At 32.3% G+C, this 26,033-nt stretch overlaps 3 protein-coding genes across 3 annotated transcripts; 2 read left to right on the top strand and 1 right to left on the bottom strand.

Annotated features, from left to right (window-relative positions):
* The first annotated feature begins 2,768 nt into the window (after window positions 1-2,768).
* Window positions 2,769-3,833, top strand: LOC100786117 (uncharacterized). The gene has a single exon (XM_003551902.5). The coding sequence runs from the start codon at window positions 2,999-3,001 to the stop codon at window positions 3,536-3,538; it is 540 nt and encodes a 179-aa protein (XP_003551950.1). The 5' UTR covers window positions 2,769-2,998; the 3' UTR covers window positions 3,539-3,833.
* A 2,314-nt stretch (window positions 3,834-6,147) lies between these two features.
* LOC100785590 (probable polygalacturonase) lies at window positions 6,148-11,432 on the bottom strand. Its single transcript, XM_003551901.5, has 5 exons — window positions 10,946-11,432; window positions 8,033-8,153; window positions 7,622-7,796; window positions 7,408-7,478; window positions 6,148-6,982 (listed from the first exon to the last, which is right to left on the bottom strand). Exons 1-5 carry the CDS (start codon window positions 11,273-11,275, stop codon window positions 6,351-6,353), a joined length of 1,329 nt encoding a protein of 442 aa, XP_003551949.1. The 5' UTR covers window positions 11,276-11,432; the 3' UTR covers window positions 6,148-6,350.
* A 2,707-nt stretch (window positions 11,433-14,139) lies between these two features.
* LOC106796893 (protein DETOXIFICATION 41) lies at window positions 14,140-25,987 on the top strand. Its single transcript, XM_014770536.2, has 5 exons — window positions 14,140-14,407; window positions 14,516-14,573; window positions 24,038-24,121; window positions 24,232-24,288; window positions 24,365-25,987. The coding sequence occupies exons 1-5, from the start codon at window positions 14,140-14,142 to the stop codon at window positions 24,651-24,653; spliced, it is 756 nt and encodes a 251-aa protein (XP_014626022.1). The 3' UTR covers window positions 24,654-25,987.
* The last annotated feature ends 46 nt before the right edge of the window (window positions 25,988-26,033 follow it).

The following is a 26,033-nucleotide window of genomic DNA, read 5'->3' as shown; positions in this document are numbered from 1 at the left end:
TATAAAAATTACAATTTTGATCCTTCCAAAATATAGATTTGTAAGATATTAATCTAATAAGACTCAAATTTAGTGACATAACACAAAATTATTTGTTTCATATCATAATCAACGATAATCTCTTAGTGGTCAACACTTTTAGTTTGACTAAATGACCAAAATAGTAGATTTTGTAAAATTGCAGGCTAAATGTGGTTTTTTTTCCGTAAATACATCTTCTCTCTTCTACTTTTTTCCAATCTACCATACTTTGTAATTTAATTTCCAATATACATTAATTGAGACTTTCTCTCTTCTTTTTGTTTTTTTTTAATTTAAAATATTATAAAATATAAATATTATATTATATAATTTTTTTAATTGGTTTTAAAATTAATTATTTATTAAATTAAATTTTATAATTTTATTTTTTAAATAAAAAATATATAGATAAAAAAATAAAAAATTGAATAAAGTTATAGTACAATTTTTTAGTTACTTTGTATGTACTTTTGTAGTTAATTTATGTGTTGTTAATATTTTCTTATGAAAAGAAAAGATTAAAATATCCAAAAGAGACTGATAACGGCTACATATGAGCTATTGTTTTATAATAAAGATATATTAAAAATATTTTTAAAGATATTTAATTAGCAGTTATTTCTTGCTTAAATAATATGAATTGATATTTTTTTATATATGACTTGCATATATGAAAAGAAAAACAAAACAAATCCAAAAGATATCAAAAATATAAATAATGTTTTTATATAAGTTTGTCATAACATATCTTCATCTTAAGTTTCTCCTTATTAAATTGTAAAATAGTGTCGATTGAAAAAAAACAAGAAAAAAAGTGTATTTATGGAAAAAAAAAAATCAGTACATGTCTCTAATTTAAAATAGTATGATGAAAATTATAGATTTAAAAAAATATGAAGACTAATGTCTTTATTTTAAAATAAAAAAACTCAAATTACATTTAAGCATTTTCTTTTAAATTATATTATAAGTTTATTGGTTAATACGTATGGTACCGGTGAAATATTGCAATATTCTCTCTCTCTCTCTCTCTATATATATATATTATTTAGAGGTATTTTAAAAGAAATTTATCACCTTACTGGTTTATCTTCCAAATATAGATTGTTTGGATTATTAATGAACAACATAGATTAAATATCCTATTTTCATACGTACGTGTGAATAATTAAATAAATACCTTTTTAACAATTTTCACTCCTAATTTTATCGGTTTATCAAATTCAGTGATCTTTGTAACGGGAAATAAAGCTTGAAGTTAGGTCATATTTTATTCTCTACACCTCAGATTAAACAAGTATTCAAATGAAGGTTGGTAATTTAGATGTATAAGCCTTCTTAGAGTATGATTCTATATTTGAAGCATGTTTGTTAATTACTATTTTAATGCTTCTGTCACGATGTATATTTTGTAGTGGAAAAAAAAATGTAGTTATATTACTGTTAAAATAGAGTTTTTAATCAAATATAGATGACAAATCTAAATATGCCTCTATCAAGCAAGAGGAGAGTTGTAGTGAAGTTTAGAATTTTAAATTTAAAAATTATAAATGACAACTTTTAAATTTTTTTATTTAAAATATCCGATAAGAGAGTAGTGGGATAGTTTTGAATTTTAAAATTAAAAAAAAGAAATTTTTATAATTAATTATACTAATTTAAAAATTAAGAATTCCAAAAAAATTACAGTTTTTAAATTATACCAATTTATTTTAAAAATGATGAAAAGAGTACTGGGATGGCATAGTTTTGATTTTTAAAATTAAAACTAGTTTATCTAATCAAGCAATTTAACATAAAATATTTTTTTTAAAAATTGAAGATTACATACAAAGAGAAATTAAACAATAGTTATAAAAAATAATGATTTGAAGAAATTTAACTATCTAGACAAAAAATATGCATCTAGAGTAATACTTTGCAAGGAAAAAAATAGTAAAATGATCATAAATAACTGAGTAACAAAATTTAAATTTAAAGAATATATTAATTTTACCGCAAAAAATGTTATTAAAATCTCGGGGGCGGTGTATTTGTCTCTCTATGGTTTTTATTTTTATTATTTTGTTCTCTGTAATAGTTATGTTGTATGAACAATTGCATATATATGATGGAAAACATTGTTTGTTTTCTTTTTGTTCTCTGTAATTTGTTTTTTTATTCCGATTTGTCTTGAAGATTTGTTTTGTGTATTTTTGTTGATTTTTTGTGTTGATTTCATAGATCCGAATGTTATACTTTATTTTCATAAAGAAGATGCATGCTATTAGACGTTTAATTTGAGAAACAAAAGGGCCGCAGGAATGGTGGAAACTGAAGACTACAACTACAAAGGAATAAGGGCCTACAACAACGGAAAAAAAAAAAAGAAGAATTTTAACATTATTGGTGTAAGTACTTTCCCCGTAGTCCATCACTTATTTTAACCATTGATTTTAAATGGTCCATATCTAAGGTAGAAAAACTTTTGCACTGTGCAGCCCTTTCTCCAAACTCATGTTTGTATCTTCATGCTATACCGATACAAACACCGTGAACACGATAAAGATATGAATAGGTAACCACTTCCAATATTCAAAATATAAAACATAATATAGATGTTGAATGTCATGTCAGTGTCACACATCGACATCAACACTACCACATGTCAGACATCGAATACGATAAAAAACTAGAGTGTCTTAAGGGTCCCATACCAGAAGTCATCATATATATACCCTTTTGCCTTTTAATTTTTTTTTTGGTGTAAAAACTTATCTCACGTCTCATTATTTTATAGTCCAATAAAAACCATTCGAAAAACAGAAAATCAAGAGTAGTCATGATTCTCACCTCGAACAAAGTCAAGTCGTGCAACGTGTATCTCACGACGTAAAACAAAACCAAGAAAATTTCTCCTTCTCCACTCAACCCTTTTAAGTTTTATCTTCCTTTATTTCCTCATTTTCACATTCACATCCAAACACGCCCCAAAACCATGGCCAGAAGAGTCTCTCCTCCCGTTGCCGTTCTCCTCTCCTTCCTCTTCCTCCTCACCCTCACACGCGCCCGCGATGTTCCGAACCCCTTCTCCGAACCCAAACCTGACTCCGAACCTGGATCCCATCATCCCGAACCTAAAACCGTTTCGTTTACCATCGGCACCATCGATCCCGTTCCGCTGACGCTCCTCCGCTTCCGTCCGATCAACCGCCACTTCCAGCCCGGCCGTCCGTTGCCTCTGTCGCTCCGCACCGCCCACCGCCGTTGCCGCCACGGCCACCGCCGCGAGATCCCCTACGGCAACGACGCCATCCTGCTCGGCGACGCCGCCGCCGCGCGCCGGATTCATCCGCGCTGGGTTAGGGTTCAGTCCGCCGCCGAGACGCGGCTTCCGGCGACGGTTGAGCGACTCGATTCCGTCCGCGAACACCGTCACCGCGGCGAGAATGACCACCACCACCACCACCACCAACATCACCGCCTCGAGGAGAGCTGGTTCGCGAAGAAGATTCGCAAGTTCATGAACCTCTTCTGATTTTGATGATGCAACGATCAACGATGATGATGATGCATAAATATATAGTAGTTATATATATAGATACGAATGGTAACTGTTTGTGTAATTAAGTTTGCATCTGATATAGAGATGTATGATGTATGTGTGGTTTGATGCACCATGATCTACTACTATACTATTGCTACTAAGTTTTTATTTTATGTTATTTATGAGTTGTTAGGGATATTTTATACTGTAGAATAATATGGTTTTACTGCCATAGACACTTGTAGTGGTTGATGATGAATGAGTATAGAGAAGCGTTACTTGCAAATCCTAATAGTTTATATCTTGCTTCATGTTGGCTTTGTTTGAGGTAGAATGGTTTGTTGGCAAAATATTAGAATCGATTTAAGTTTTATGGTAAAAAGCAATTTAGATACATATATTTTAATGAATTTAGATACATATGTTCGATTTTTGTACCTTTAAACATATAATCAAAGTCTGTCTTCAATCTGGGCTGATAGTTTGCTTATTACAATACCATATTTAAGGTCTCAGGTTCGAGATATGACAAATTCTTCAAAACCAAACAAACAAGCATATAATCATATATCTTAAGTATTAAGATAGGTTCCATTCCGGGGTCAATGTGTATAAGAAAAAAAAAATTAAATATTTAACCTAATTATATATCTTAGATTTGAACTTAAAACGATTCGATTGGAGAACAATGAAAGAGATTTGGGAATTTATTAGAACATTTTTGTTAGATTTCATCCATGCCCTAGATTGGAAGCTCACTCATTGAACCAAATTTTATAATTCCTTTCTATTGCTACACCCCAGCTTTTGTTTGTTTTATTGACCAGTTCATATTCCAAACTTGCTCCCGATCGCCTCAGTTTGCTTTTGACCCACCGTTTCCTTACATAATTTATCTATTTTTATTTTCCTGCTACAAATCTGTGTGGATGTTTTTGTATTGTACTACACATCACTTCAGCTGTTTTGGAAACTAATGTGCTGCTGTTGTTAAGTGCAACGTGTTGTATAACATAGTTCAAGTGGGTCCCTTGATCTTCGAATTAAATTCTACTATGAGAAGTTAGTAGAAATAACAAATTGTTACTAGGAATCATTGATTTGAAGGGTTGGCTGTACTAGTCCTTGGGTTACTTGAGAACCAGTTACTGAGCTATTTCATGCATGCCCTTCGAGAGCATAGTGGCCACTGGTTGAGTTGTATATAAAAATGATGATTTATATAAAAACTCCTTAAGCGTGTTGAATTCATGGCATAGTAGTCGTTCCAGTTTCCAAGCATGTTGAATTCCATACCTTTTGGCAGTTTCACAGAACTCCTTTGGGCTAGCTAGCATTCTGGTTTTTATAATTGTGGGAGTTATTGATTGACATGAAGAATAAGGTGAAGGAATATGTAAATGAATGTTAATGTTTATCAGATACAAAAATATTTGTCTATGTCTCCTCCTAGTTTGTTATGACCTTTAAATACACCAGATCTAGTTGGGAGGCAATTTCGATGCTTATACTAAATGGATGGTAAAGTGGAAGGTAAAGACCAAGGAGGAAACCACTTAGGAAGATGAATCCACTATGTGAAGTCAATTTCCAACAAACAGCCTTCAATGATTCACGTGAAAGTGGTGGTTATCTCTGTCCAGAGCAAACAGAGAGAGGAAGTTTGCTAGATTTTGGGCTATAGGGTTTAGTAGCCATAGGTGTATTATATTTGTAGGTAGGTTCCATCGTTATAGTATCATATTTTTCTTTATGATTTGATATCCTTTAACAATACTTGAGTTATTCCTCAAATGTTGGTTCCACTTTGCATGCTGAGACCAACCAATGAAAGTAAATATTTCCAAAGGAATAAAGAAAAGAAAGATAGACTACCATCTCCTGCGAAATAGAAATTCAACAAGCTTAGTCGTGAAATCCTTACTCCCTTGTCTTTGGTCCATTAGCCACTAGCCACGGAAGAAAACCAAGCACGCTAGTTTAAATGAAGAGACCATGAGCTATTACTAATTACTGTACCACCTGATTATCATCACTCCTTCTGTTTGTACAAGCTTGAAAATGAATCTCAAGAGTCAAGACATTTGAAAGAACTTTTACAAAGCTTATTACGTAATTCCATGAGCTTTTCTATTTTTGCTCATTTTAATAAGGTTTTTGATGAAGCATATTAGAAAGTTAACTTATTTCTATAAATTTTATGATAAAATTTATGCTTAAATATATTTTTTATTCTTAATAAATATTCAATTTGTATGTTTGTTTTCTAATAAATTTTTGTTTTACTTTAAATTTTTAATAAAATAATATTTTTATTTTTTGTCCTTGATATTTTATTTTAATGCCTGATAAATTAACGAATTTTGTTTTAATCCTGACTAATAATAAATGAAATTTTTTATCTAAGAACAAATACAAAATTTATTAATTTATCAGAAACTAAAGATAAGTACCAAGGATAAAAAAGAAACTTATTATTCTATTAGGAACTCAACGCAAAATATAATTTATTAGAAAACAAACACAATAATCGAATATTACAGATAAAAACATATTTAAGTATAAAATTTATAACAAAAGGGCTTGGGTGACAAGAGAACTTATTAAATAAGTACTTAATTAAATTGTTTATATAAATTGGCTCTCACAATGTATGTTTGACACATGATCCTCAACATGTTTGACTAAATTTAATTTCACATGATATCATACAATTCTAAAGTGGTGATTCAATGGCTTTAAGTATAAGAAATCAATGAAAGAAGCACTCAATTACTACAATACTTGAAGAGAGTGAAAATATCTAAATAGCACATGATCCAGGCTCTTGGCTGCTCAGCTGAGAACATGGCCAAGGGCTAACCTGATGAGCAAATCCAAACACATCAGAACACTTCCAAGAGGGAGATCTTGGTCCTTCCATGCCATGAAAATTGATATCAGACAGACAAACATCAGTGAAGGGGGAATTTCTCAATCCATGTATCAAACCTGCCTGGTTAACCTTCACTCCCCAAACATTCTTAATTGTGATGCCCTTCACAACAGGGAGAGCATTCGGGTTAAATTTTTCATCTGGGTGCCCCCCTACATCACCTGCAATTTTTATTCCCTGCCTTGCATTCTCCACATACACATGAGCCACTGTTATGTTCTTGATAAGCCCTCCCCTGCCACTGTTGGTCTTGATGTGGATACCAACTCCCATGTTGAAGAGGTTGATGTGTTCTGCTAGCACATTCTCCACCCCTCCAGAGGTTTCACTGCCAATTGCAATACCGGCAAATGGAGATGACCCTGTTACACGCCGGATGGTGATACCGTAGCTAGGGCGACCGTACGCAATACCATACTCATCCCACCCACTCTTTACAGCCACAAGATCATCTCCGGTAGATATGTATGAGTCCTCTATGCAGACATTTGAACTTGAATCTGCATAAATGAATTATGTAGATAATTGAGTACAGAGGCCTATTTTACTTGTTAAAACACCTCATGGCAGATTCATTTACTACATGCATTATAACATGACACTTGATAGTGTTGAACTGTTGATTAGATTTATGCAGCAAGAGATCAACATAAAATCTTACAGTATATCAGAATTATGTAGATACTTGTAAGCGCTTGAGCTACATACATAGCATGATAGCACTAGTGAAGTCAACAGTAGTAATTTCAATACTTCCTTTGAACAGTTTAACTCCAATAAAAGATGAGATACAGTTCTATTACAAAGGAAAGAGTTCAATACCAAATAAGTGAAACTTAATGAGGTCCTTTGCAATAGGATTTGACTATTTGTTATAACTACTTCACTATTTGCACAAGATGTGGCTTATTTAGAGAGAATTTACCTGGATCAATTCCATCAGTATTAGGAGAGTCACGAGGAGCCAAAATTGTGACATATCGAACCACAACATTGCTGCAAAGAAAGAAGAAAGTTTGAAATTATATTTCATGAAAACATCTCTACCTATTCAATTCCTTTTTAATTTGTTTCAAGCCAGTTGTAATCAAGAAAACAAAAATATTATAAAAAAAATAGTGTGCATTGCTTAATTATACCTACAATAAACTGGGTGTATATTCCAGAAGGGAGAATTCTTGAAAATCACATTTGAAATAATAATATCTTGCGAATTCACAAATTCTACAAGGTTTGGTCTTGTAAATTGAAGTGTTCTCTGCCTCCACATGTTCCACCACACATCTCCTTGCCCATCAATTGTCCCATTCTCACCTATGAAAATATGGGGTAAACTCTCAGTTCCTAATATATCCAATCCATTATGGCTATGCAGTACCATGACATTTTCCTTTCTTTTTTTTTTTCCACTCATTATTTTACATTTCATTCTTATATACTTTAGTAATTTGTAATACTATTTATTTTTAGATACACAGTGGTCTGCTACAAACCAAGAAATCAAAAAAGTAATTTAATTTTTCAGAAACTATTTAACATTTGATACCCACCTGTAATTACTACATCACTAAGTCCATCTCCATGGATAAAACTCATATACCTTCCTCCAGGGAGCTCCCTTCCTCTTCCATACGATGGTAAGGGCACAATTAAAGGCCAATTCCCCAACTCCTAAAAATGAAGAAAGAAATAACATCAAAAAGTGTGGTAGGAAAGAAAAAAAGAGAGATCACTCAAGCTTCCTCTTATGCTTCCTTTTCTTCCATTAAAACAATTAAAATGTGTTAGAAGGAACAATAGAGGTGCTTTGATTTCCCCTGGACTCTGAGCATTCACTTCAAATCATATTGTAGCAGCAAAACATATGAAATTATTACTTTACACACACGCCAAATGAGTTTGATAGTCATAGTCCTATCATATAGGTTTACACCATGCATCTAAAAGTGAATGTTGAAACAGTCACAAAGCTTTGGAACTGATACCATCAGTCAGGTACTTTTAGTATGCTTAGAACCCTTCACAAAGAGCAAATGCTCAATTCTCAAATGATCCAAGACTGAATTAAGCCTCTCTCTTTGATTCCCCTATTTACTTAACTAATCACTCTTAACTGTTATTTTTTCTCTTCCCTCTCCCCTAACTCCTAACAATTACAGTATCACCATACCACTTCTTAATAATGTTAACAGCACATATTCCCTCCAATCAAGTTTAAAACATAAACAAGACATAAATATGCAGTTTGTATTCTGCTACAGCTCCAGCGGAATAAAGGGCCAGATAACAAAACCTTCCTAGCAAGACTTGATTCAATAAACAATAAATGGGGGCTCTAAGAATATAACTATAATCTATAGCAAACTATGAGTATCCACAAAATAAGTATCATTATCAGATCTCTGATAGCATGGTGCTTTTCATTTAAAATTGCTATGGACCCAAGCACATATAAATAGTAGTACTCAGAATTAGTTTTACATCAATTTATTTGATACCCCTCATTCAGATTTTGTTATTTTAACCAGCAGAACCAGTATCCCACTCCACTTTTAATTACCAAAGCAGACAACACAACAGTAACGGCTATTGGCCAGCAAACCAGCTGTACAACAAAGCCATTGTCAATGCTTTAAATATCATGCACATGTAGCTATGCAGACAAGAGACCCACCTATACTTTTCATCCCATTCAGCTTGAGGCCCACAATAATTCATGTGAATTCTTTGTCTTAGACAACCCATTATCTATTTAGTCTTTACTCTATATTACCAACCATACATAATTCAGACAAGATAAAATAAACAAATACCAAATGAGCCAATTCATGACATATATCAGACCCTTTTATCATACAGAGGTTCCTTCTTTCAGTCCTCTCATCATTCACAAGAACTGAATATTGACCCTAGATTCTACCATTCAATTTTTGGGGCCTCTTGAATTTTCAGAAAATATGCTGGCATTTGCTGGCATTTGCTGGCATTTTGCATTGCAGGAACTATATAGTCATTATCACTTTGATTTTAGTAGTGTCACGTGGGCTCTACAGACTCCACTGTTGATCTAGAAAAATTAGATTATATATCACAAATTGTTCAGACAATTTATATTAATAAATGGTAATATATTCTCTTCAATATTTCAATAGTATATACACGTATTCGTCTGCTTTCAAACAAAAAGTTGTACACCGACACAATTGATCTCAATAAAATAATAAATTAAGATTTCATACACAAAATAATAATAATATTAAGAGTTTTATTTTAATATACTGGAACCTAATTTGCAATTTAGTGTTTTATTTAAGTATATTTAAATTATTTATACAATTTTATGGTTAAATTGATTTTTTATATTAAAAAATATTAGTTTATTAGAATATTATATTACTTCCTTCTTTTTATCTCATCCTGTCCGTAATTGCCAATTAGGTATCTTTCTAGGTGTGATGGTTGACAGCAAAGGAAAAGGGACAAATGATAGCTGAATAACAAATTAGAATACCTTTCAAAAAAAAAAAAAATTACAATCTGGGATAACAACCCAGATTGTAGAAAGAGTTTAAATTATTGCAGGTACTCAATTTAATACAATAGAAATAAAGAAATAAATCGTAAATGAGAATTATTTTCAAAGGATTCAAATGGTGTTTTGTTGAGGTTTACGTCATCCTCGTCCAGAAACAAATGCATCCAAAATAAAAAAGAAAATCAATTCAAATGAAAAAAAAAATACATATGCATAAAATTTATCAAATTCTAACAAGTATAACATTGATTAAGAAACTAATTTTTTTTTATTGGAATGCATAAAATTCTTCATAATTTTTTTTAAACTCTTATGTCTAGGATAAATACTTTCTCTTTCACAATAATTTCTTACAATTTAAATACTAATAGTGTAATGAAGTTCATTATCTATTATAATAATTATCATAAAAATCATCCCAATAATCATTTATACTTCACACTATACAATTTTTTTACAAGGCATAACAATTAAATTCAACAATTAAAACATTAAAGATATTATTTGTTATAATTAAATTTTAACCAAACATACTTATTGACTTATTGTGTCTGTATTATTTTAATTTCTAAAAGAATTGTTTATTTAAATCAATCTTTAAAAATATTAATAAATTTACACTTTCCTTAATGATTCAATAATTTTTGTTGTTAACCAAGACAAAGATGCAGCGGATTAATAATTTAAACAAAAAGGAAACAAAACATTAGCAAATCCATAATCTTATCACATAAAAAAAAATCCATAATCTTAAAAACTCAATTCACATAAACCCAAATTTTTAAGCAACCAAAACCCATCATCTTTCAAACAACAAATCGCATATTTAATAAATTTTTAACCAGAACTGCTTTTTTAACAAAAAATAATTAAAAAAAGAGTAATAATAAGAAAACGGTGACGAACGGTGAATGAGAGATAACAATACCTGCGTGGCTTTGATAACAGCACCAGCAGCCAGATAAAGCGTCATGTGGCTAGTGAGGTTGAAGCTCTCCGTTAAGTAAACCCCCGGAGGCACGTAAAGCACCGTGCCGCCGCGCCTTCTCAGGTGCTGAATGCGGTACACGGCCGCTCTGAACGCTTTCGTGTTCAGCGTGCGGCCGTCGCCGACACCACCGAAGTCCGTTATGGAGATTCTGTCGCTGCGGTATCTCAGCGGCACTATGTTAGAACATGTTGCCGCTGAGTAAATCGCAGCAACGGAAGAAGAGAAGAGGAGGAAGAAAGTGAGAGTGAGGAAGGGTGAGAAAAGCATTCTTGGGGATGGTCGGAAGAAGAATAATGGCCGTTATCTCACAATAATAGTGGTGTCATTTGTAAAGCGGTGCTGTTTTTATGCTGTGAACGAGAGTAAAGAGTCTGTCGGAAGGGTTTTCTTTTCTTTTCTTTTCTTTTTTCATTTCCTCCACTTCTTTTACTTTTATAAGTTTTTGAAAAATTAAATTAAATAAAGGTGACATACTTTATAGGGACTAACATTTATTTTCTCAAAAAAATTTGATAATGAAAAAAATGAAGAGAATCCGTTTATTTCTATTGGATTTGGAAAGACCAGAAAAGGAAAAGTTTAATGGTACCGACTATAATTTTAAAATATTAATTAGGTAAATAAAAATATATTTAATTACTCCAAAACTTTTTTACCAAATTTTTAATTAAATTTCTATTTTTTTTTATTTTAATTAGATTCTTGAATTTGTGTTTATTTTTTCATTATGTCCAACAAGAATCTAATTTAAAAAATAAATATAAGTTTAGAGATCAATTAAAAAAAAAGTTAAAAAATATTTAAAAATGAAAGATAATTCATGGACTTAATTAAAAAATTACCAATCTCTATAATCTCTGCTAGATAGTATTGTCATTTTTCTAGGCTCTAAATTCGGTATTATTAAGTTCGTCGACTTGTTTAGAACATGTAGGAGTGAAAATAACGGCTTGCAAAGTTTTATATAGTTTTTCAACTATGTTCATGAACTATATCATTTTTAAATAGGTTTTAAACTTTTTTCTTCTTCTTTCAATTGGATCTCTGACCTAATTAAAAAATAAATTCAAGTTTAGAGAACCGCATAATAATTAAGTCAATAAAATACTTTTTTTTAAATAATTTAGTGATTTATTATTTACTTTTTAAAATTTTGGGGGGCGTTTGTCTAATGGACCATATCTTTAACCCCGAAATATTTTTTTTCCAGAAATATGACATGTAAATGTTATTCTCGATTATTTAAAAAAAATGTGATATTTCTTGTAATAATTATTTTATTACCTTATAATAAATATGTAAATAAATTTTTCCAATCTCATTCTCAGAAATAAATAAATAATTTATAAAACAAATGTCTCATTTTACTGTAATAAATAATAACAACTGTAATAAATGAAATATGTTATGAAGTAAATAATTATTTTTTCTCAATTATCCTTCAAACCTCCTAGGACTATGATTGATCCAATGCATGACGTAATAGTCACACTCATTGTTTTCTCTTTGCTTATTACACTAAATTCAATAAAAAATTTAATTTTATCCCAAAATTAGTGTACAAACTAATAAAATGTCATTTTGAAGAAATTAAACATTGTTTAAATTACTTATTTTATCTGGAATCCATTTAGCATTTGCCTTGAATTTACTTTTGCGTTTATCATTGAATCCCTTCAAAGCACTAGTTAAGAGAAACATGTATGTATATTGCACAATTAAAATATTTGTATAATACTAAGGATAAAGTAAATGTGCTACAAATTAAAACTGATCTATTAACTATTCCTTTTAAGTAGTTGTGGGGCTTATTGTGCAATGAACATAACAAGGTGACAACATTGTCCTTAGGACATATAACCACTATTTGTCAATGTCCATTGCATTGGAGAACATTAAGTTATTATAATGCATACATTATTTAAATGTATTTGTTAAATTTTACTTACTCATTCAAGAAGGCTCCTAGGTAGACATCTCTATGTGAATTCTGCATTCATTTGTTAATATAATCCTCAAATTCAAACTCTGATTACATTGATCTTTGTATAGATTGTGGTTCAAGGAATTCATACACAGAGTCATTCCTTAATCGCATACTTAACTCATTCATATGCCTATTTTTGTTGAAATAATGTAAATTATTAATCAATTTAATACAATCAATTAGGTAATAGACGGTAATTAAAATGTACTCACATAATCTACAATTATATAACAACGATGTTTAGACATTGACCACCATGTGTTATTTCCCTCAAGATCTTCATGTTTTATGTACAAGGGAACATTATCATTCTACACCCAAACATAGTTGCATCCCATGGTACTTGCATAGGCTTAAGAAAAAGTTGCAGGATCATCAAAGTCATATGATATATGTGATGAGATACTTTTTATTTTAATTTTATTTAACCCCTTTCTATATAAATGTAATGTCAATTGATAGAAGGACCGACCAAAATTACTTATTCTAAAAAATAGAAAGACTAAATTTTTTAATTTAGAAATAGAGGAACAAAATTACAATTTACATTAAATTATATTTTGACTGATATTCCTAACTGGATGGTGGATATTGTTTACCATTGTATTAGCTCCTCCTCCCTGGCGTATGACATGTTGGAGTGAGATTTTGTCATGGAAACTCTGCTTTTGGTTGGTATTCCTCACTAAATGGTGGAGATTGTTTACCATTGTATCAACTTATCTTTCCTTTCTATTAATTGGAATGGTAGACAAACTATGTCTTTTTTTGTTCTATGTCTTGAGCGCCTGGGCCATCTTATTCAAGACTCTATTAATAAAGGCTTATGGAAACCTTTGATTTTTGGCAAAACCAAATGGGATCCCAATTTCTCTTTTTTTTTTTTTCCGATGACATCATTTTGGTTGTTGAGGCTTCCCTCCAGCAAGTTGCTGAAGTCAAAAGGATCTTAGACAATTTTTGTCTAGCTTCTAGGTAGAAGATCAATAAACAAAAGTCCACGGCTCTTTTCTCCAAAAGTGTGGATCATACTTTGAGATCTTCTATTAGTGCAACCCTTAATATTCTCAGTACGACTAACTTCGATTCTTATTTGGGTTTCCCCATTCTTAATCAAAGAAAATCAGTTGTCCACTTTAGTTCTATGATTGACAAGATCAAGAAAAGGCTCTCGGGATGGAAATCTCGCAACCTCTCCTTAGCAGGTAGAGTAACCTTGCCACAATCATCTCTTCTGAGCATCCTCGCTTATATCATGCAGATCACTCCTCTCCCAGCATCTGCTTGCAAAGATATTGAAAATCTTTGCCAATATTTCATTTGGGGAAGCACCCATGATCGAAGAAAAGTTCACCTCATCTTTTGGGAGGACATTTGTAAACCCAAGGATAAGGTGCTCGGCCTTGGCTTTCGTAATGTTTATCTTCTGAATAAGTGTTATATTCTCAAGCTTTCTTGGCAACTCATAGTTGATAGAGATGCTCTGTAGCTGAGAATTCTTCGTACTAAGTATTCTGCAGGATCTATGGCTATTCCCAAGGGTTACAAGAAGAACTTTCACGTCTCATATTTGGAAGGGTATTGCTTAAATGTGGCCTTCGATTGAATCCAGTGTTAGATAGGTGGTCAATGATGGCCTCTGTGTGAGGTTCTGGGCTAGAAAATAGATCTCGGGAACCCCTTCCCTCCAGGCTATGATACCATATACCATCCCTATTGTGGAGACACCCCCATTTGGTGCCACTCTAATGATAAGGGTTTCTCTATCAAGGCAGCCTATCTAATGAGGACACTCTTAAGAATCCTACGATGCATAATTCTAATCTTTTGTGGAATTGGAACAGTCCCCAACAAATTAGAGTTTTCCTTTGGAAATTAGCTCATCATAGACTTCTTACCAACACCGAACGAAAGAAAAGGCATATGATAGCTCCTTAAACCATTATCCATATATTGCGTGACTGTGACATCAGTCAGCAATTCTGGATGCAAATTCTAGACCAGGAGTTATGACCCAAATTCATGAGTCTTGGATATGATGATTGGTTGAGTTTTAATCACAATAATGACAAACAGATCTCTAGGGGTAGTAGTTGGAATACCATGTTCGGGATGGCTTTTTATCACCTCTGTGGGGAAAGAAACTGCATGATTTTTACCACAATGGAGCATGTGCATAAGGTCCTAGCCCAATCTATTTTTATTCAAATAGATACTAATAGTTTATCCTCATCTTTGGCTCATCATAGGAAGGGGGAAAATGATATTCGGTGGCACCCACCCCATCAACATGTCTATAAGGTTAATATAGATTACTCTTTTTGAAAAACCACCTTTTCTACGGCTTGTGGGGGCTTGATCAGAGACTCAAAGGCAGTTTCATAAAAGGTTTTATGTGAATCTAAGTTCTTGCAATGCTTAATGGGTAGGGTTGTGGGCCCTTCATAAAGGTATCAAACTAGCAAGGGATCTGCATCTCAACCATGTTAAATTTGAGATGAACTCTCTGTTGGTCATTCAATTGGTTAACAACAGGATGTCTAAATCTCAACAGTTGCAGTCTCTCATTGATGGTATCAGCCACCTCTTTTGTAGAAGTGACTGGATAACTAAGCTCACCCATGTGTATAGGGAATCCAATAGATGTGCAGATTTGCTAGCAAACCATGGGCATGATCAAGAATCTCTGTTGGTTCTTTTTGATGTCTCTACTACCAACCTTGCCCATTTTATTTCAGATAATTCTCTCCCACGCTTTATAGCACTGTAGTTTTTGTCTCGTGTTTCCACTTTATCAAAGGAAATTAAATTATATTTAAATAGTCAAAATTTAAAATACACATAATTTTGTAAAAGAATGGCATGTGCAAAAAAAAATATGTTGTTTTAGGTTTGTTTGATCCACTTGTCTATTTTATGTGCATAGAAGAATGGTTGGTACTTATAAAATCTTTCGGCATACTAATATTCCACATGTCCCACTCACATAGTTCCACTTCACTAGCAATTCCCTCTTCCCTTGTAGTGAACTTAGTTGTGAGGTAGTGCACACAACCATGGCCTCCTGGAAATTAAAAAAAAATAAAGAGAAGAAGATGTAAAGTCTCAAACTAAATAAAAGAATAACAATAGCAATACCACTTCAAAGTTTGACACATGGATTAATAATACAAAATTAAACATACAACAAGCACAAAGAAAAATAAAAATGCAAAGAAGAAGTTTTATAGTAGCTTGGGTTGAAGCGAGCAAGCGCTATCATTAGAGAGAATTTGATTGCACTTATCTCCTAAGATACGAAAACTCATTAGTTTTGATCGTGTGTATCGAAAGAATCCTTAAACCTTCTGAACACCAATGCTTTTTCTCTCAAAATATAACATTTTATACAAACAAGAAGAGAAGAAATTTAGAGGAAGAATGTTATTGTTTGTAGTGCCTAACAAAAATACTTCTTGTGTGCTAGTGTATTTTTTTCGTGCTTCTTTGTAAACAACTGAATATATATAGGAAAAGAGATACACTAGTGTTGCCCCTAAAAAGTGCAATGTGCAACATCAAAAACTGAACAACAAAATCTCAACTTACAAAAAATATTGTAATGTTAAAAAGAAAAGATAACTTAACCTTAAGAAAACTTAAGGTGCAAGTTGCAACAAGGGAATTGATCAAGTAAAAGAAACTCCTAAAATATAGGAATTGAAAAAGATTATGGAAAATTAATTCTAAAAAACCATTTTATTAAAAAATGATTAACTTTAAATATTAAATTATAATAAAATATTTTTCCAACAATCCTCTACTAATTTAAAATTTAAAGAAATGAAATAAAATCATATAAATAAACATAGTTTGTATAAAATATTTAAATATAAAAATAAAAAGAGAAAAATATATTATATTTCAGTATAAGGAACCTTTCGGGTTTGAGTCTTATATCTAGTATTTATGAATTTCAAAGCGAGAAGAATGTAGAGACTTAACTGTCTTGAACTACACCTTCTTTAACTAGGCTTTGGTACACAACCCCTATAATATCTTGTTTCGTAAGTGTCACTTAGAGATTAGCCTATATCTCACAGTGGTGACCCCACTACCACACTCACTAGGTGAACCCTCAAAGGGTGGTTTGTGACCCCCACCCCTACAACAATTGTCATTGGATCCATTAAGAGATATTTTTATTTTTAAATTAAAAAATATATGTAAATACCTCAATCTTAACATTGCCACAATTTACAATACACCTAGTCATAAGAATGAGAAATGGAACAACTTCGCAAAATTAATATTTTGGTGTACTTTAATCAACAAAAAATTTCGTTGTTATCCGTTGAACTTCATTCATGGGATCACCAATCACATGGAAACGGGTGTTCATTGTTGTGACTAAATAATGGGCTTTAGACTCATTCCCCTCTACGACTCAAGTACTTATTGACGTGTCAACCCTTTTGTAAGCGGATTCACAATATTGTTTTCTAATTTAACAAAGTCAAGAGAAATAACATCGTGAGATATCAAATTTCTGATAGACTTATGTATCACAATGCATTGAAATTGGAGGTATAGGCTTATTTAACAAAGGCAAATCACATAGTAAATTTTTAAGAAACTCAACCTCACTAGTAGCCGTGTCTAAAGCAATAATCTCTGCTTTCATGGTAGAACATGAAATAATAGTTTATTTAGCAAATTTTCATGACACTGCACCACCAACAAAAGTAAAGACATGACCACTTGTTGATTTTGCTTCATCAAAATCAGAAATTCAATTTACATCATCACTAAATCCCTCAATTACAACAGGAAAACATGTATAGTGAATGTCATAATTAATGATTCCTTTTAGGTATCTAAAATCCTTTTCTAATGCAATCCAATGAGAATGATCAGGATTATGAGTATACCTTCCCATTGTACCAATTGCATATGCAATGTCAGGCCTAGAGAAGTTTGTCAAATGCAACAAAGAACCAATAATTTGTGAATATTTATGAGAAGAAATACCTTCACTCAATTCTTTTAACTTAATAGATGAATCATAAGGTGTAGAATCAGTTTTTATATCAAAATAATTAATTTTTTCCAATATCTTTTTAACATAATGTGATAAGGTCAAAACAATGTCATCATCTTTTTTTATAAGCTTAATACCCAAAATCAAATCTACAGGACCGAGGTCCTTCATGTCAAAATTATTAGACAAGAAAGACTTCACATCATTTATGACATGCATATTATTACCAAATATCCATATGTCATCCACATACAAACCTAAAATGACACATCCACTATCATCAAATTGTTTCACATACACACATTTATCACTATTATTGATTTGAAAACCATATGAAAGAACAACTTGATCAAACTTTTCATATCATTGCTTTGGAGCTTGTTTCAAACCATATAAAGATTTAACAAATTTGCAAACTTTCTCTTATTTACCCGATTCTACAAAGCTTTCAATTTGGCTAATATAGATTTCGTCTTCTAAATAACCATTTAAAAAAGTAGTTTTTACATCTATTTGGTGAATTTGCAAATTAATAACACAAGCAAGTGCAATTAAAACCCTAATAGTAGTAACTTTAGAAATAAGAGAATATGTATCAAAGAAATCTACACCTTTTACTTGTTTACAACCAATCACAACAACTTTTGCCTTAAATTTTTCTATAGGTCAATCAGTTCTTAGTTTCTTTCGAGAAACCCACTTACAACCAAGTTCTATTAGTTTAATTGAAATCACAACCAAGTTTTATTAGTTTAAGAGAATTCATTTCATCGTTGATAACTATTTTCCAAAAAGGTGCATCAATAAACCTCATGGCCTCACCGTAAGTTTTAAGATTATTCTCAAGCAGGAAAAAACAAAATTCATAACCAAAATCCTTAGCTTTTTTTAGATCTTTTACTCCTTCTAGGTTCAAATATAACATTCTCATTAGCATCACTACAAGACGGTAAATTAGAACAAGAAATATCACAAACAGATTTAGACAATTTATTTTTTAAAGGAAAAATATTTTCAAAGAAAATAGCATCTTTAGATTCCATAATAGTATAATTAGAAAACACAATCAATAGTTTTAGGTCCAATTTTTAATTTCTTATTAATAGGAATGTTAACCTTTGCAAGACACCGTCACACTTTAAGATATTTTAGATTTGATTCTCTTTTTTCTACATAACTCATACGGGTTTTTTTTTCCAAAATTTTTATAAGGAATCCTATTAAGAATATGACATGCAGAATATAAAGTTTCACCCCACATATTTTTAGGCAAACTAGAACTTACAAACATAGCATTAACCATATCAAGCAAGGTACAATTTTTTCTTTCCGCAATAACATTAGATTGAGGAGCATATGGAGGTCTCACTTCATGAATAATACCATGCATTTCACAATAATTACTCATATCTAAATATGTGTATTCCCCACCTTACCTAGAATTTTAATTTTCCTTTCTAATTGATTTTCTACTTGTATTTTATATTTGTGATTAACTAAATACACATAGCAATATTTAGAGAAATCAATGCAAGTAATGAAGTATCTCTTACTACCACATGTTAACACATCATTACTATCACATACATCACTATGAACCAATTCAAGCTAATTAGTTTCTATTTCAATACATGTAGTAAAACCCTTTCTTGGTTGCTTTGCTTGAATACATGTTTCACATTTGTTTCAAATTAACAAAAGCTTTAGGAATAAGATTAAGAGACATAATCCTTTTGATAGAATTCAAATTTAGATGTCCAAGCCTAGCATGCCACATATCAAAACATTCAACATTTGCACACAAAAGAAGAAATGATAGATATTTTATTAATAGAAAAAGGCATAAGACTTAACTTAAACAAGTCATCACAAATGTAGCCTTTACCAATAAAAACACCACGTCTAGTAATAACAACTCTATAGGACTAAAAAAACAACCTTATACCCTAGTTGGACTAACAAATTAGTACTTATTAAATTTTTTCCTAATATAAAAAATATGATAAACTCCATCTAAAACAAGAAAATTTCCCGAAGACAACTCTAACTTCACTTGACCTTCACCTAGCACATGTGCCATACTCTAATTCCCCATGTTCACAATACGTGTTCTTGATTCATGATCTAAAGAAAATATTTTTTTATCAGCACACACATGAACATTAGTCTCAGAGTCTATAAACCAATCATTTGAGTTAAAAACACAATTTAACTTAGGGTTAGTGACATGGTACTTGTCAAATGGGATATCAGAGGCAACACCAATGGTAACAACATTAGCCTGAGGTTTAGGGAAAGACATGGGTTGGTGGCGGCATTGAAAATAATTCTTGGCCAAATGATTAGCTCACCCACAAACAAAGAAAAAAAACTTCATTCCCCTGATTTTTATTCTTAGGCTTATTGTTGTTATTAAAAGCATTGTTCTTATTTTTAGAAAAATGAGGCTTTCTACCTAACTTATTTTTTTTAAACCCATGCTTCTTAAAGAACTTAAGAGTTAGGCTTACTAGAGCTCTCAACAAGGTAGGCCTTAGATTGGAAATCAAATTTTTGCAAATATTTTTTAGAAAAATGATGTTCATCCTCAATGCGAAGACAAACAAGCAAATCATCAAAGGTAAAAACCTTCATGTTTATGTTTCAAACTTCAAGAAAAATTCATCCATGAAGGAGACAATTTTGAAATCATGAAAGCCACAAGCATAATGTCAGGAAAACACAATTCCTTTCAATTTCATGTCATAAACAATGTTTTCAAATTCATGGATTTGATCTTAAATAGATTTTCCATCAACCATTAGAAACTCAATCATTTTTTCACAAGAGTATCGATTTAAACCTTTTTCGGAAAATCCATATTTCAATTCAAGTGCTTCTCATAAATCAACAAAAGTTTTAGTATGACAAAAAATCTTTTAAATGTTATCAACCAAAACACTTAAACTGCGTTCATGACATAAAATATCTTTATCAAAACATCTTGCTTAGTGGTAGAAGATATGGTAGCATTAGTTTGAACTATATCAATAGAGGAAGTCAAAGTTTTTATTTCTGTTTTAGAAACCACAAAGTATAAATCCAATTCAGTAAGTCAGAATTTCATTTGTTGTTGCTAACAAAAAAAATTTTCACCCATAAATTTTCCAGGCTTACTAGAAAGGGACCTAATCATATCCACGACAAACATATTGATGAGAGAGAAATTGCTACTATAGAAAAAGACTATGCAGGAAGAAAGCAATAATATTTTCTCTTTAAGATTGTTGGAAATTAAAAAATAAAATAAAATAAAAGAAGATGCAAAGCCTCAAACTATATAAAAAAACAACAGTAGTAATGCAACTTCAAAGTTTGACACATGGATTAATAATGCAAAGTTAAACATACAACAAGTTCTCATAGAATAAGTTCTTATTAAAAGTGACATTCTTGCTTCTGATAACTTTCTTGTTTTGGTCATCCCAAAACCTGCAGTCATACATGTCAGATCCATAACCAATAAAATAACACTTCCTCACCTTTGGATCCAATATATCTTACTATTAGAGCAAAATTGTTAGAGTTTTGTGGTCTTAGTTCCTTTGTCCCACATTGCTTGATTTGTAAAAACTTGTGTCTCATTAGTGTTATATATAGAGACACCTTGTAAGCTTTAAAATGTGCAAGTAATAAAAAGTTCTCTTAGTGTAGCTGTGGACGTAGGTACATACATTGTGTGTTGAGCCACGTTAAAACTTTGTGTCTTCTCTATTTTCTCCTTATTCCTTTCTCTTCTTCTTATTACTCTATACTAACAACTGATATCAGAGCCGATGGTTCAACTTGGTGACTGGCTTAGACGAGAAAGATGGCGGTAATGGATCTTAGCCTTGGGAATCCCTTATATCGAAAGTCTTCCTGGTGGTGAGTCTAGACAGCGTGTCCTGCAAATGGAGCGACGGTGCAAGTATCGCAAGTAGCTAGAGCATGTGGGCTCTAATGGCTATACTCATGGATGATAATGACTTCCACTCGAGGGGAGGCTACCATGTGGAAGAGACTCACACTTGAAGGAGAGATTATTGGGTTACAAGTGTGAGGTGAAGTCCCACATCGGGCAAAAGTGGAAAAGTTGAGCACCATATAAGTGAGGAGAAGACCCATAAACCTGAGCCTTAAGGTTTTGGATTAAAGTGTGGTGTCAAGTTCCCTTATGTGGTAACTTGTGGTCCACCGGTGTAAATCTATCCGGTGTTTACTCCCCTCGAATCTCCCCAACAACAAATTCTTGTAATCTTTTAAAATGAAAATGAGGTTGCTGCATCAAAACTCATGAATAAATATTTCATAGTAGTCTCATTATTTTTTTCATTTTCCTTGGTAGATAGAAGAATAAAGTGAAACATCTAGAGATACAATGAAAAGTGTTAGCACATACTTTCTTACACACTCTTTGTTTTTAGCTAAAATTTAATAAAAACTACAAAATTATGAATAAGACTTATTAAATAAGAAATGAGACCTATTAAATTTTATAATTTTTAATCAATTTTAGTTAATAATACTATGTTCAAAAGATTGTATAAGAAAATATATTATTAGGATATTTCTCTATCTTTAATTGTGGACAAATTTCTTTGGTATCCAACTTGACTTTAATTTTCTATATTAAATATTTGTGAATGTGGTTGTTGAATTCTCCTTAAATAGTTGGGGATGGCAAGTGTAATGCAAACTGTGTGTGGGAAAACATATGGGAAAAAATATTCAACAATGAACATTATATTGCAAAAAGCAATCATCATACACTTGGGAGCAATAATGATTCTCACATGTTTCTATTGGTTCCCAGGGTCATTTCTGAAAGCCATAGTGCAATCAGAGAGCATAGCAGAGTAAGGTCAAGTTTTTGCGTGGAATTAGTCTTCAACTATATGCATTTGCAATATCCTATCCTATGCAGAGGTTCCTCCAAGCATAGAACATTGTGAACCCTCTTGCATTTATGTCAGTTAGGGTGTTCCTTTTGCATGTGCTTCTCAGTTGGTTGGTTGTCTATGTTTTGGACTATGGACTTCTTGGAGTTGCCCATACTCTCAGCTTCTCTTGGTGGCTTCTTATCTTGTTGAATGGGCTATACATCATTCTTGGCCCAAGTTGTAAGCAAACTTAGGTTGGCTGTTGGAGTACAAGTGTGAAGTGAAGTCCCACATCGAGTAGAAGCAAAAAAGTTGAGCACCATATAAGTGAGGAGAAGACCCATAAACCTGAGACTTAATGTTTTGGGTTAAAGTGTGGTGTCAAGTATCTTTATGTGGTTGCTCATGGCTTATTGGTGCAAATATCTCTGATGTTTACTCCACTCAATTCCCCAACAATGGTATCAGAACCGATGGTTCGACTTGGTGACCGACTCAAACGAGTAAGATGGCGGCAATGGATCCTTAGCTTGGGGATCCCTCTGGCGGTGGACCATGGGTGTAGCAACGGTGCAAGTACCTAGAGCAGTATCAAAAGTCTTCCTGGCGGTGGGTCCATGCGGTTAGAGCATGTGGGCTCTCGAGGGGGAGGCTACCATTGGAAGAAACTCACACTTGAGGGAGCATCATATAAGTGAGAAGAAAGATCCATAAACCTGAGCCTTGAGGTTTTGTGTCAAGTTTCCTTATGTGGTTGCTCATGGTTTATACAAATATCAATTTTAAAGGGCATCTCGTGAGTTTGTTTGATTTGAGAAAATATTTTCTACTTTTACTAATAATCATAAGAAGGACATTATTGAGGTGAAATTCAAATTCTGATTAACACCAAAAATGCTTCAAGAACTGCATTTAAGTTTTGTCCTTGCAAAATACCTACCGTCCTTGTTTTCACTTTGTTCCCTCTTTTCAAAGATTTGTTTAGTGAAAACACCAAATGTTATTATTACCATTTGTTGTAACTATTAGTTAAAACAAGAAAATAAAATTTCAAGTCATACAAACCCTTAAATTTACATTTTTTTCTTCTTTTAACAAGCTGAAAATGCATTATACTGTAGTTTGGAGGCTTGGTACAATCAGGGATTAGTGCTTATATCTGGGTTGGTCTCCAATCCCAATCTCAGTGCCTACTATTTAATTTGGTATGTTATTCTGAGAACAACCTTTATTGGTCATAGCCAATTAATCTTCAATTCTTCATGTTATCTAACCATAATTTCCATGCCTTACATGTCAATGAATGTACATTCAGTATGAATTACTTAAACTGGGACCTGCAATTTAAGTTGGGGCTGAGTGCTGCAGCCAGGTTAGTGTCAAAAGTCTCAACAAAAGAATGTTCATTTAAGCAACTTTCATATTAATGGGAAGTTGGGTGATTGTAGTGTCCGAGTTAGCAATCAGTTAGGGGCAGCTCATCCAAGAGTAGCAATAATTTCGGTCATTGTAGTGAATGGAATCAGCATTCTCATCAGTGTAGTTTTCTGTGCAATTATTTTGATATGCCGAGAAGCTTTTTGCAAACTTTTCACTTCTGACTCTGAAGTCATTGAGGAAGTATCTAGTTTGACTCCACTTTTTGCTATCTCAGTTTTCCTAAATTTCATTCAACCAATACTGTCAGGTAACAAAGGTTATATGCATGAGTACCACTTTTGTAAAGGAGAATTCTAGCTACCCCTATAGGCTATTCGGATCCAGATTCTTTGCAGTCAATTTTCCATGCATGCACATTACTTAAAGTCATCGAATGAAGATTGGATGGCTCCTATTTTATCTCAGTAAATCAACCTTAAAACACATTTGAAATTTGAGTCATCCGATCTTCATCCCACAGTCATCTAGAATCTAGGTATCCCTATAGCTTATTTGGATCCAGATTCTTTGCAGTTGATTTTTCATACATTCACATGACTAAGAACTGTTGGATCAAGATCAGACGGCTCATATTTTATCTTGGTAAATCAACCTTAAAACACATTTGAAATCTCAATCATCCGATTTTCATCCAATGGTCACAACACAATGTCTATGGTGTGAATGTGTGCAAGATTGACTGCACCCAAAATCCAGTTCCAGGTTATTCCTACCCCCAATTGATGTGATGAGGGTAGTTGGATAAATAGTCAATTGGATCATTTTGTGATTTAAAGCCATTAATTTGAGGTAGTTATTTAGTTAAATCAATATAGCAATTAGTTAAAAGAGGTCCTTACATCTTTACTTCTTTCTAACCCTAAACAACTCTAGGGGTAGCGGTAAGTGTGAAACATTTTCCACACTAACTCTATTTCTTAAGTTTTGCATGAATATTTGTAGCATTTGGGATTGTTACAGGGTATCTGCTGGGGGATGATCTTTGCAGTTCTTGTACAAACAGCAACTCTGATAATTTTAACTGCTAGAACAAATTGGGATGCAGAGGTAAAACATATGCAATGTTACAGAAATTGCTTGTTACATGTAAAGTTGTTAAACTATTTGATTTGAAAAAGCTCTTGCTCACAGCAAAAGGTCAGCAGAAGATCATCAGACCCTAGATCACTTGATTGTCAACGAATAATTATTATTATTTTATTTCAACAGACTAAAAATAGAAAAGCTGTTCTTGTTTTGAGCCACATGCCTATTACTTGTTCCATTTCTCCGCTTTGATTATCTGTTCACATAATTCTGAGGATCAAACAACTAAACTAGGTTTTACTCCCAGCGCAAATATGATTATTTAACTTAGGCATTGTCCTCCTAACCGTTGATTTAGTAAATATGTTCATGTGTGTACAAGACGAGTTCAAATTGAAAATAAAAAATTCGCGACATTATAGTATAAAAATAATTCCTCCACGGCGAAGTAACAAATGTCTTCTAAGTTACTCAAGAGTTCCTTTCAAATAAAAAAAGTTACTTAAGAGCCTAAAATATCAATACTTAAACCACACGTATTAAAATAAGCAAAAGACATTAATTAAAATAAACTGGACATAAAAAATCAACAAAAAAATGGATGAAAAAGTCAAACTTATAAAAACTACTTCCAAGGAAAAATTATAATAG

The sequence above is a fragment of the Glycine max genome, chromosome 18 (genome assembly GCF_000004515.6).
Source record: "Glycine max cultivar Williams 82 chromosome 18, Glycine_max_v4.0, whole genome shotgun sequence".
In the NCBI taxonomy this organism is placed as follows: domain Eukaryota; kingdom Viridiplantae; phylum Streptophyta; class Magnoliopsida; order Fabales; family Fabaceae; genus Glycine; species Glycine max.
This window is presented reverse-complemented; position numbering and strand designations above follow the sequence as displayed.